Source organism: Fundulus heteroclitus, chromosome 6 (genome assembly GCF_011125445.2).
Source record: "Fundulus heteroclitus isolate FHET01 chromosome 6, MU-UCD_Fhet_4.1, whole genome shotgun sequence".
NCBI classification, from domain to species: domain Eukaryota; kingdom Metazoa; phylum Chordata; class Actinopteri; order Cyprinodontiformes; family Fundulidae; genus Fundulus; species Fundulus heteroclitus.
This window is the reverse complement of record NC_046366.1, coordinates 2546723-2559501: the sequence shown is the minus strand read 5'-3', so window position 1 is coordinate 2559501 and position 12779 is coordinate 2546723. Positions and strand designations below refer to the sequence as shown.

Below are 12779 nucleotides of genomic sequence, written 5' to 3'. Positions count from 1 at the left end.
GTAACATGAGCCACTCTGACTATAACCTTTATGAAAAAGGAAAGTTTTAAGCTTAGTCTTAAAAGTAGACGGGGTGTCTGCCTCACGGACCAAAACTGGGAGTTGGTTCCACAGGAGAGGAGCCTGATAGCTAAAGGATCTGCCTCCCATTCTACTTTTAGAGACTCTAGGAACCATCAGCAGACCTGCAGTCTGAGAGCGAAGTGCTCTGTTAGGAACATACGGGGTAATCAGAGCTCTGATATATGATGGAGCTTGATTATTAAGGGCTTTATATGTGAGAAGGAGAATTTTAAATTATATTCTTGATTTAACAGGAAGCCAATGAAGGGAAGCTAAAATTGGAGAAATATGATCCCTCTTGTTGATTTTCATCAGAACTCTTGCTGCAGCATTTTGGATCAGCTGAAGGCTTTGAACTGCATTTTGTGGACTTCCTGATAGTAAAGAATTACAATAGTCCAGCCTTGAAGTAACAAATGCATGGCCTAAATGTGCTCTTCACAATGAAATGATTTACATCTGATGGAACTCTGTACAATCATTCATTAGCAATGTAAATTGTCTCCATCTGTGAAACACATTGTGTCCAGCCAGACTTTTAGCCACCATTGAAAGACTATTTAAGTTCAGTTGTCGTCTTCCTGTTTCCATGTCGTCCAACAGGTTTTGAACCAGAGACGTACTGGGACAGGATGCAGCTCTTTCAGGAAGCCATCCTCTACAGGTCAGTGCTTTGGATTTGAATCAATGCTCAGCCCTTTGAGTGGCCATGGACCAACTATCAGCACAGTTGTAAAGTCTTACAATGTTCCAGTTTTAAAACAATGGTAAAGTTTCCATCATACAGTAGAAAGATATTTAATAAAGCCTAAATAAAGTGTCAGATTGACCAGGTTTTCTCCAACTTTATGGTGCAGTAGTAGAAGTATACAGTAGTCGAAACTGATGTTTTTGTTTTTTGGTCTAGGATATCAAAAATGTATGGATTATTTAGCTTTTATGCATACTGTAAAATAAGGGAATTAAGCAAAGTGGAGACATATTTATGCTTCTGGTTATAATATGAAGTTGTCTTCCAGTCGAGAATCAAAGTGTCTTGCAGGAGCTTTTTCTCGCTGTGAGCTTGTCCTCCTCTTCCAGGTTTGGCTTTGTACACGACAAGTTTTCTGCATCAGCTTTTAATTTCCCTGCAGAGAACAAGCCCCAGTACATCCATGTTACAGGTTTGTCTCATCGCTGTAGAAAAACATCGGTTGAAAAGACAAAAGCTTCACTGTCCCGCATGTCTCTAGGCACCGTCTTCCTGCAGCTGCCGTACTCCAAGAGGAAGTACTCGGGCGGGCAGACGCGACGCCGCAGAAACTCCACCACCTCCAACTGCCAGGGCCCGTTTGGTGGCGAGGAGAGGGTGGGCTATTACTGGGCCTACAACACCATGCTGACCAAAGCCTGGAGGACGGGGGTGTTGGGCGATGAGCGGCTGGCCGACCGCCTGCTCAGGGACTTGACTGACTTCTGCTCTAACAAGGACAACAGACTGCAGAACTTCTGGGACAGCTGCCAGGAGAAAATGAACGCCAGCGCCCCCTGACTGAATACTTTGTTGATTTTTCATGAATCGTGTAACATGCTGAGCTGTTGCTGAGATGAATATTTCAACTGACTGTTGCTGGTGATGGCAGAATAATGTCAGAATGGAGGAACCAGACTCCATCCTCGTCCGTGTTGCTGTTTGTTGAAATGGAGCCATTTTGTTCCTTTATTATTTACCAGCAATCTGCAGGGAGGAAAACCCGAATTTAAGCCCATCTGTCTGTTTGCTTTTTCTGACTGCTTATTTAAATATAAGCTCTTCTAATGATGTCATTGTGGCATTTCATTTGACCAAGAGTTTTGGAGAGACTTAAAGTCCAAAAACCCTTTTTCACATCCGTATGGTCCCAGTATGGAAAAAGGCTTTAGATTTTCATGTAAACTGGGTTTCCCCACATCATTACTTTCCAGCAATAATCCATCTAAAGGCTGCATCACAGTCCATCCTGGGTGTGTATGTGTTCTTGTAATTGCAGCTGAGTGAGAACACTTTTTGCTCATTTTACTAGTAAAGTGGGAACCTTTTATCAGTCCTGGGCTATGGGTTAGGGATAGGTTAGGTATATTAACCCATAAAAGCTATGGTCAGGGTTAGGCCATAGAAAGGTTTGAAAATGAATGGAAGACAAGGCACGGTCCTCACTATGTACATTAAACAGGGATGGATGTGCGTGTGTGTTGCTCTGTGATGAAGTGGCGAGCTGTGCAGGGTACACCCCACCCCCCAGCCAGTGACTGCTACAGATGGTACCCCCCCCCCCCCCCCCCCCCAGCCTTCTGCTGAAACGGACTTTCTTAGAATAAACAGTGAAAGGATCGATGGCTTGATTGTTGCTGAATTATCACTCCACCCTGATCCCCCCAAAAAACAATTAAAGTGCATTATTGAAAGCCCAAGGTGAGCAGAACAATTATGGGTTCTGCTAATGGGTATGTAAACTTCTGATTTAAACTATAAGTGGCTTTGGTTAAAAAAAAAAAGGGATTAATTTATGCCAGACATGTTATATTTCTATTAACACACTAAAAGCACTTTACACTAGACTAGAGCCCAATTCACATTTATTCCCCAACACACACACAGGTAGGCACATTTGGAGGAAGTGCCTTGCCCAGAGGTACACTGACCCGCAACCTTAATGAAGGTGACTATTCTCCCCTTGAGCCACACAATTTATCGTTTATCAGGCGTAAGACGTGATGAAAAACACATAATTAACCAAAACACCAAACCAAAGTTTTTATTTTTTTAGAGTTGCTTTTGTTAGCGTTTTCTTGTCTTAGCAGTTACACGACAAACTCTTTGGCATCTGTCTACCAGTTCTTTGTTGCAACAAAACACTTCCACTTTAAGCAAGGAGAAACTGCTGAGTCAGTATGAGCAGGCTGGAGATTAATGGAGTATTTTCTCCTGTTATAGATTGATGGGGAAAATCAGCTGACCACAGTGGATAGTGTTGGGTTACTGAATTCACTTTACAACCCCTAAACCTGTGAAGGCCTGCGGTCGCTGTGATGCAGCGAAACTGCTCACAATTCTTGGAACTTTAGTCGGGTGGACTCATGGAGCAATGATGCACAAAGCCACCAAATAAGGAAACATCAGCGCCCTTTCAAACAACATTTTCAAAGCAAAATGAGGAACAATAAACCTCGTGTTCGCTCGCTGATCTTGCATTTTCCCACAAGTTGAAGCAAGTGGGAGGTTATGTAACAGATTCCACACAAATTCCACACATCACCAACGACACCTTAATGGTGGGATTACCTATATGATTGGATTTTCTATTAATGCATATATGCTCACATAAAGGTGATGGAGCTGAAAAGACAAACATGTAGTTTAAGGATTATTGTTGGCCTAAGTCAAAAAGGGAGAATCCCTTGCAGATGCAGCAGCAGTCATTTCCCCTTTCTGATTAAAAAGGTTTGAGGTTATTGCCACATTTGGCAGCAATAAGTTGAAGTGACTGTTCAAAGAGGTTTGTGGTCAGTTTCTTCACAGCTTTTGTCAGGATTTGACTTTCCAGTCATGGTGAGGTCTGGACTTTGATTAGGCCTTTAACACTTTTTTCCCCCTCCCAGTCGTTGGGTTCTAGATTTGCTGCTGAGATGTTTGGGACCACTGGTCTGCTGGTGCCGCAGTTTGAAAAGATCAAATCTGACTTTATGAAACTTTGGGACTCGGGCGAGTTGTTGTGCCTATCGCCATCGATCGCTGAGAGAAAGGTGGGTAGACCCTAGACACGTCACGTCCAATCAATAAAACACAAATCTAATACTCAGGTTAAACACAGGCATGTTTTATTTTACCTCATTTGATCATAATGCCTTCAATAGCACACATACATTTTATCAGAGGTGACTTGGGCAGCAGACCCAGGTATAGTTTAGGTTGTGACTGAGGTCAGAAAGCACAGCTTTGGTCCAGAGTTTGGTCAACAGCGCTTCCTTGTAGTTCCCAGTCAGACACAAGTTCCAGTTCTGCTTCTCCACCAAGGAGATTCCCTTCATTATACTACAAATACATACAATACACATTGATCCCTTTTTAAAGTACTTCAAAGTCACACAACTAATCAAGCTTCTTTTCATAAAAACATTTTTTAGGTCAAGTTTGATAATTAGTAGTTTTATATTAATTTTTGGTTTGGTATAACAAATGATTAAAAATATATATATATAAAAAAAAATTCCACACAACAGTTTAGTTTCTCCTGAGGAAAACAAACCCAGATATAAAAGGAACAAAAAGAGTAGAAATGCTAAACTCCTTCAGGCTGGTTGCTGTTTAAGTGCCATTGGTGCGTTGCATGGTCCCTCTCCAGCAGCGTCTCAGGATCAGCTCCGGTTTATCCACAGCCTGCCTCAGGGACTGAATGTAGTGGTTTACCAGGCTGTGGAAAGACTTCCACCCAACTGGCCGATGCCGACAAGGAAATGGATTTAAAATGTTCCCTTTGTCATCCTTTCCTTGGACTGGCGATAGTGTTTAAAAAGTCTAAAACAACAAACAACAAAAGGTGGGCTTCTTTTGCTTTCACTCTAAGTCCTCAGCACTACAACAGAACAAAAAGGACCCGTATGATCATTCTATCTAACAAACATTTTTGGAAAAGGTGCGACCAGGCTGCAGCATCAGCCTAGTGTGGAGGAGGAATAAGGAACATTTAGCTTTATTTGTTCCTATCAGCTGAGCAGTCGGGTCACTCCTATGAATCTCGGCTACATTGCAATAAAAAACTCGAAGCTAATCTCAGCGAGGAACAACTGTGAGAGCCCCTGCTGGCCATCCCAGGTCAGAGTGGGCGTTCCTGGAGGGGCGGGCCCCGTCTGGCTTTTCTTAGTTAACTGTGGTTGTAGCATCAGCGGCAACTTGCAGGCCACCTAGGGACAGAGAGAGAGAGAGGGCACTAAAGCTGGGCACAGACCACACGTTAGGATGGAGCAGTGTCTTGGCATCACTCACGTGGTCTGATCTTGATCGGCCAGATGAGGATGGAGCAGAGAGCCAAGGCAGCGACGACGGCCACGCCCCCCGTCACAATGACCATGACGTAGTGATAAAACCACACACAGGCCGGGCAGCACACCACCGTACTGATGGACGCAGACAGCACAGTCAGTGTTGGACAAGCTAACCATCAACTGATCGTAGGAGCATGGTGTGTGTGTGTGTGTGTGTGTGTGTGTGTGTGTGTGTGTGTGTGTGTGTGTGTGTGTGTGTACTAACTGGCAGGGGTGTAGAGCTTGAATCATCATGACTGCGACTCCATTGGCCAACTTATCGGTGAAGCTCATGGCTCCGTACACAAACGCTCCACTTTGCTGCAGAGGCATAGAGACCGATTAGAATTGTGGAGTTTAACAACAGAGAGGCTGCTCTCCTGTCCCTCATCTCATCTCATTCCCCGTGTCTGCATCCTTCCTTCCTCTCCCCGTCTTGTTGGTCCTCTCAGCAGAGAAGCAACAAGAGGAGGCTGGCGTCTGCCTCACGTCTCACCGTCTGATCTGCGATCAGCTCGGCCGTCATGGCGAGCGATATGACCAGGATGGTGGCCGATCCGGCCCCCAGCAGCACTGCCGCTCCGTAGATCTGCTGACCCATCCTGTCGTCCAGCAGCACCCAGTAGGAGAAGGCCATGATCAGCAGGAGGCCCACGAAGTAAGTGAGCTACATAAACAAAAACAAAAAAAAAAAACAAGCTGCTGAAATTTGTTCATCACTCACTTCCTTGTGGTATGCATGAGGGAAACAAATCCAGTTCCTCTTACTTTTTTTAGGCTTGTTTAATGTGTTGAGGCTGAGAAAAGCCAGACAGAACAGGTCTGTCCACTCTGCTCTGTGATATCAGCTTAGACCTCCAAATTACGGCGAATTTGTGGGTTTTTATTTTTACCCAGAACCATTTATCCTCATTTAAGCTGAATTTAATTAGAACAACTCATTGAAGATGTTTCTTTCTTCTGGCTGAAACAGAACCGTTTACTCTAAAGCCAACGCAGCATTACTCCCATGATGCCTGGTTGGTGTGGGGAACTTTTTCCTGTAAAGCTGTTTTTTTATTTTTTTTTGTTTTTTTTTTTGTTTTTTTAACCCAGGTTATCTTTGTCTGATAGTCATCTCTGATGATCCAAAACATTTAAGTGAGACAAAAAAACAAAGAAATGTGTAGGTTGACTACTATGGAAGGCTCCACTTACACTTTTTCCGATGCGTTTGCTGACAGGCTTCATGATGAAGGAGGACAGGAAGCCGCTCACGTACATCACTAACGGGATGGTAGCAATAAAGTTCTGGTTGAGGAGGAAAATTGGGTAAAAACGGTTCATTATGAGAGGAGGGAAAAACAGGTGACCTGCCTGATTGAGTCTTACCTTGGGCAGCCCGAGGGTGTTGATAAGATACATGGAGATGTACGTCTGAGAGAGATTGACGATTAGCCGGGTGGACATGTAGAGTAGGGCCACCTGCAGACAGAGAGAGCTGCTGGTCAGTGAACGCTGCACGGCTCCTGGACGCATATCAGCCGGGGGGGGGGGGGGGGGGGGGCGTACCTGGTAGAACGACGGCTGCTGGAGCCAACATTTCCACTGCAGCAGGGAGGAAGGAACCCGAGGAGAAGTAGTAGCTAACAGTGGCCTTCGCTCCCCTTCAGCCTCCTCTTCCTCCTCCGTCATCTTCCTCCTCCTGCCCTCCTCTCCTCCGGATTCTGGGCTTGCTGGATGGTTGTGGCCCTCGGTGGTTCCCAGGTGGAAGAAAAAGGCGAAGAGCACGCCGATCCCCAACACAATCAACGACAGGTTCTGTGTTGGAACGCAGAACGTTATCACACAGAACGTTATCACACAGAACGTTATCACGCAGAACGTTATCACGCAGAACGTTATCACACAGAACGTTATCACACAGAACACTCTTGTCTGTCAGTAGCTTCGCTCCACGTCAACACAGAGGAAGGCTTTACAAAAGATACTCTAAACACCTCAGAAATAAAAACAGGGGGGACTTTTTCACATTTTACCACATTAATAAACTAGAGAAACAACCAGCAACATGAAGACCGAGGTTCTTAAACAACATCCCAGTTGACTCTGGAGGAGCTGCAGAGAGCCACAGGTCTGGGGAGACAAACAGGTCAACTCTCACCTGGCCTTAAAGCCAGAAGAAGCCCTGTCAGCCCTTTAGAAGAGCACAGCGTTTGGAAGAGGGTTGCTTTGTTTAGATGAGACCAAAACAGATCTTTTTATTCAGCATCAAAAACCCTTTATGGGCAGATGACCCTGAACACACCACGCCACCCTGATGCTCGGGGGCAGCATCATGACATGGGGACGGCTTTGTTCAGCAGGGACAGGGGAGCTGTTCGGTGCTGATGTGAGGATGGATGGAGCTAAACACTGGGCCATGGCCAAAGGTGCTTCTCTAAAGAACTGGATCCACGGCCCGGCTGTGGACTACGGTAAGAGCAGGGGGACAAATCCAGAGGTTCAAGACGCAACTACATGTTGGGAATTTGATCGGCCACCTACAGAGCTTTCATTTTGTGAAGAAGAGAAAGTGAAATCTACTTGGCTTGGCCCTCAGCCCGGGTACTTTCCCACAGACTGCAGTTAAATCTGAGAGAAAGCGTCCTCACCCTGAAGATGTCAATGTCTGCAGGTCCCAGAGAGTCTTCGTCCTTCCCAGCCTGCATGTGGAACAGCAGGTAAGCGAGCGCGTACACTGTGATGTTGGCGATGACGGTGAAGGCATATCTGCGAACACACAGAGGACACGGTACGAGGTCAGCGCCCGTCCACCAGCCTGCACGGAGCTGCTGCCAGAGGCACGGCTTACCTGTATGCAGTGAGCTCTACTTTGGCATGCTCACACGTCACCAGCTCTGGGATGAGAGACAGGTGGGAGATCTGCGTGGCGGCCCAGCCGAACTGGAAGACGATGATGAACGGAGCGAAGTAGATCAAGCTGGCCCACTGAGGAGTTTGGGGGTCGCAGCCCAGGCACCGGTTGAAGATGAAGGCGAACGACACCACCACGCTCAGCGTACCTGAACACAGGTACACAGAGACGGGTCAACACAAAGAAAAGCCACACACAGCTGGCTTCAGACTCATAGCAGTGAGTTTTACAGAGCAAGTCAAAGTGTATGAAGATACACAACAGATGCTCTGGAAACAAGGAACGTCCTGTCCCAGATCAAGACTGAGAAAAACGGAGAGCGCGTCTCGTTTTAGAGAAACTGATGAAGAAGTAAAACCTCAGAGTGGTGATTTCATGTACATGGCCTGTACACGTTTGTATGAGCACCGTGTCTGAGCCCTGCTTCACACTGTGGCACCGAGTCGGTCCACCTACTGGACCCGGCCAGCAGGTGTTAGATTCCTGTTGACAGGTGTTGGACCGCTGCCCTGCTCTCTTTAGGCCAGGCCATATGTTTGCTGGCAGCGCCTGACGCCTCCTCAGCCCAGCGCTCTGTCAACAACAGGACTTTGTAGGAGGTTCTGGGCTTCCTGGTTATCCTGGAGCTGAGTCTCTACAGGTCTGGCTATCCTGTGAGCCGTTTTCTGTGCAGGATCTCCCTAACTCTGTCTGGGTTCGCTTTAAGTCCTAAAGGACTTCAGATCATTTTCTTTTTGCATCAGCTACACAGACCCAGCAGCAACGCCTGTCATGACTGTTGAATGTGGCAGTTTTCTATTCCTCTACCTCACCTACTGGCAAATTATTCCCCATGGAGAATATTCTCTCAGACTGATCTGGTTAGGGATGCTGCACTGCCACCATTTTAACACAATTCTATATCCAGTGGCACCAAGCAAACAACTACATGAACGTTTTCACCACTGCTTACGGCTCGATACACATATTACAGGATTTAAGGATAATAGGCAGTTTCTAGAACTCTCCATCTCTGAAACATTGTTTCCATTCAGTGTCTCCAGACCAGTGACGACCCAGGCAGACGGTAAAACTAAATACATTTTGTAGCCTTAAGGGACTAAAACTCAGCGGGTCAAAGTTTGCTTCACACAGGATTGAAATCAAAGAGCAAACGTGATCATTTGTGACACCTTCTCTTGTTTTCACCCACAGATGTAAGACGATGCCTGAATTGAGTCAGCAGATCAGATTGGAATACGCTTAATACAAAAAAAAAAAAAAATCGGCCCCAGAATGGCCGATCAAAGCGCAGCGGTCACGTTAAACATGTGGTAAGGCCCGGTGGGACCGCTGGAAACCAGGCTGGACCTGGGAACCTAGGTGCTGGTGTGAGGCAGCAGGTTTGCTCCTGTCAGCTCAGCTCATCTCTCTAGGATCACACCATGTTGCCCTGCTGCAGACGACTGTAAAACACCATGTCAGCTGAGCCGAGACACACAATACCTGATCTTTCTACTCTGAATGTGGCTCTTAGACAGGAGCTTCCAGAACACCTGGATTATCGCTCTCCAGATCAAATCTGTGTATTAATTCAAAGAAAACAGAATGGACTAGAGGTGATGCGCTGTTTAAACGATTCACACCCTAGTAACTCTTAGATTAACGATGAGAATAAAACCATAGCAATATGCCGAGGTACTGTAGTGTTTATCTGAGGAAAGAAAAGGCCCAGAAACTCTACAAACTGCTTTTCATTGCTTGAACAGAAAACATAGTCCTGGGTTTACAACAGGACTCAGGCTAATTAACACAGCTGATGGTTCCTAGAGAAAGTCAATCATTTCTAAGCCTCGTGTCACACACACAGGACTGCAGTGTCAGGCCTTTTCTCCTTACCAACTTACCAACTAAATGCCAGGTCTTCCTCTTTCCATAGTTTCCACAGCCAGACGTTTGGTCGGACTCGTAGCCGACTAGGGGTGTACAGATGGCGTCGGCTACCTGACCCACCAGCAGCAGGACACCTGCAGCACACACATGGTCACAGTTTAGCAATATACCACAATATGAACTGGATTCAACAGAACCAGTACCAGTTGGCTTACACTAGCTTGTAAGGAATGGGAGTTGAAGTTCCTTTCACTGCAAATGTCCCGAGACGTTAAGTTGTGAATGGACCCCATTGACACGGAGCTGATTTAAAAGTCAAGGTGGGTGGGTGAGCAGTCCTAAATGGAAGACATCTCTTTGTTTTGTTTTTTTAAGAACTTGATTTTAAACTGTGAATACATGACATGAGCTCAGAGTGTTTAGAACACTGGGTCCAGTCTCATTCCTCCATGCTCTGCTTTGTTCCCAGATGAAAAGCTAAAAGCACTGAGCAGCACCTGGACCCGATCAGCCTAAGGCAAACAAGCCAGATGAGCAAAAAATCAATAAAGATACCAAACACAGCCAGCTTACAGCCCATCAGGGAGCTTACATGCAGACAGGCCTGTTCAATGAAAACTAAAAATCAAGGAGATGAGAGAAAGCTTTATTGAGGGGCAACTTCCAGTCCCTCACACAGTCTAGGCTCAGGGAAGTGATTGTGCATGAAGGCAGAGGCTGGGTCGCTGCTTTCTAGGACTACATCAGATGAAGCCTTGATCAGAGTTACAACACTTCACTGGGGAAAGGTGAGCCGGCAGAGTCACTAAAACTCTGTTTAGGCTCCATGAAGCTTCTGATGTTGTGGTGAAAACGCACACGGCGACCTAAAGGCAGCGCGATATTCAAACTGCAGCTTTTCCTGAAGTTGTTCAGGTGCCAGACAAAAACATTGAATTGGTTGTTTTGGGGGATTCCAAACCGAGAATCTGATCAGGTCTCACAGATCAGACTGGCTTTTAAAGAAGCATAAATCCAGTCTGGGTTTGACTTGCCTGGACCTGAGGGTTTTTTAAGCTAGACCCCAGTCCAGGTGATCTCAGTTACCAAAATACCATCTGACATCTTACAAGATGTAAATACATTTACGTCTTCCAAACGTTTTTATTCAGTGTAGAATAATCGTAGCCAGAATGGACCCCATAGATATTGGAAGCATTTGAACCAGATGTAAACAAAGATGATCCAGATCCCCAAAACAAACCGACATCCTGTATTTTGAACTTTCACAGATATCAGTGTTTTAAAGAATAGCGTAGAATATATGGTGCCCCATTCTAGATAATGTGGATTGGAACCTGAAAAACAATCTAAATGTGTTGAATTCTAAAAATGTGATAGTTATTATTATTGCAGATAAAGCATATATGATCCATGATCACAGATATTGCTCCTGGAGGAGGGAGCGCCGCCCGACACACCGACTCACCTGCGTTTGTGTTGCGGAATCCCAGCACCGAGTGGTAGAAGACCAGCAGGTATGTGAACCACATGGAGGCGCACAGGTCGTTGAGGAAGTGTCCCACGGCATAGCTGAGCCTCCTGACGGCGGCCAGAGACCTCTGCGGCTCCGACATGCTGCCTCGTGAGACTTAAAACGGCGAACTCTGCGCGCGCTTTCATCAAGCTGAGCGGCCGACGGGGCTTCAGATCATTCAAGACCAACTGGTTCGAGCATGATGCAAATAAAAAAAAAGAGCTTCGGTTTCGTTTCCCTTTTTCTCCTTCAGTAGCAATGTTCTCTAAAGTGACGAATGGTGGCTCATCCACCGACGTGTTGTCCCGGCAGGAGAGAGGACTGACGGTGACTCCACCGGGTTCGGCTCTTCTTTGCTCTGTGAATCAGCTGACAGGTAGCGAGCAGCTGGCATGCCGGGAGGAGCATCCCGGGACGGCAGGAATACAAAGCGAAACAACTCGACACTAGTCTAAACAAGGTAAACCCGCTAGAAACGTATTAAACACGACCTAATACGACAACAGAACACATTCCCTAATAAAACCACAGCAGGCCTTTATCTTAGAACCAGTCAGAACCTGCCCAGAGGAAGGCGCCCGCTGGCCGTCTGGGTCCAGCGCTAGCGCTCATCTAGCTGTAAAACACATGTAAACAAAACGGATCGCCGGTAACGATGACGCACTAATGCTGTCTGGCCAATGGGGAAGCCGCGTTGCTCCTCGAGAGGCTCGCGGGTGGAACTTCCTCCTCCAAATCACTTCCGCTTTAAAACAATCATGTGACTTTGACGCATATGTAACCCTTTTTTTAATCGATAGCTCGCTAGAATGTTGCATAAGTAGCTAAATCTAAAGAAAAACCCAAAGATGTGAATAATCCCTAAAAACGATTCACCACTAGCTTCAGAGGAGGATCATTCCCCCACATTAGTGGATGTAAAGCAGTCACCACAAAAGCGTTCCCAACATTTTATAGTCAACATCCCGATTTAGGGAAAAAAAAAACAAAAAAAGCTTTTAACTGATAAAGCAGAGGAATAATTCACGAGAAAAACAAAACAAAATCAAGTTATAATTAACTTTTTTTGATCTAATATCACTGCAGCTGTCTAAACAATGCTAACTAAAGTTAAATTAACTTCAGGACCTTTGGGCCCAGCAGAAGTTGTCAGCTTAAGTAATGACCATTACTTAAGCATTCTTTTTTTTTTTTTTTTTTACTTGAAAGCAATATTTGGGGTTGGATCAGCAATCTCCTAGTCCTCTGGACAAGGGAGACCAGCCTGGATGTGTGGTCTGGTGTGGTGGATTGTGAGGAAGAGTGAAGAGAAGTAGTGCAGCCACTGATTATAGGTAAAGGAGCTGGGCTGACAGCACCACTTGCCTCCACAGTAAAACACAGCAGTGGATA

The 12779-nt window shown here is 45.9% G+C and overlaps 2 protein-coding genes across 8 annotated transcripts in view; one reads left to right on the top strand and one right to left on the bottom strand.

Moving 5' to 3' along the window:
* Positions 1 to 1869, top strand: part of depdc5 (DEP domain containing 5, GATOR1 subcomplex subunit) — a 40049-nt gene extending 38180 nt beyond the window's left edge. For all 7 annotated transcript variants that reach the window (XM_036137846.1, XM_036137845.1, XM_036137847.1 and 4 more), the window contains 3 exons: positions 667 to 727; positions 1144 to 1226; positions 1296 to 1869. In XM_036137846.1, coding sequence (XP_035993739.1) covers positions 667 to 727; positions 1144 to 1226; positions 1296 to 1594 — 443 coding nt within the window. In that variant the 3' untranslated portion in view covers positions 1595 to 1869. The remainder of the gene's footprint in view (positions 1 to 666; positions 728 to 1143; positions 1227 to 1295) is intronic.
* A 2008-nt stretch (positions 1870 to 3877) lies between these two features.
* LOC105933871 (major facilitator superfamily domain-containing protein 12) lies at positions 3878 to 12058 on the bottom strand. The gene is made up of 11 exons (XM_012873605.3): positions 11340 to 12058; positions 9886 to 10005; positions 7937 to 8147; positions 7737 to 7854; positions 6655 to 6903; positions 6475 to 6567; positions 6301 to 6393; positions 5600 to 5770; positions 5330 to 5424; positions 5066 to 5196; positions 3878 to 4983 (listed from the first exon to the last, which is right to left on the bottom strand). The coding sequence occupies exons 1-11, from the start codon at positions 11485 to 11487 to the stop codon at positions 4940 to 4942; spliced, it is 1473 nt and encodes a 490-aa protein (XP_012729059.2). The 5' UTR covers positions 11488 to 12058; the 3' UTR covers positions 3878 to 4939.
* Positions 12059 to 12779: the final 721 nt, after the last annotated feature.

What these genes read in the sequence shown, in the direction of transcription:
- LOC105933871 (XM_012873605.3), bottom strand. Translation starts at nt 11,487, where the DNA reads ATGTCGGAGCCGCAGAGGTCTCTGGCCGCCGTCAGGAGGCTCAGCTAT. An exon ending in ACACCCTCGGGCTGCCCAAG is followed by an intron (nt 6,394 to 6,474) that starts GTAAGACTCAAT and finishes CTCCTCAACCAG; the next exon opens with AACTTTATTGCTACCATCCC. An exon ending in CAAGCTCTACACCCCTGCCA is followed by an intron (nt 5,197 to 5,329) that starts GTTAGTACACAC and finishes TGCGTCCATCAG; the next exon opens with TACGGTGGTGTGCTGCCCGG.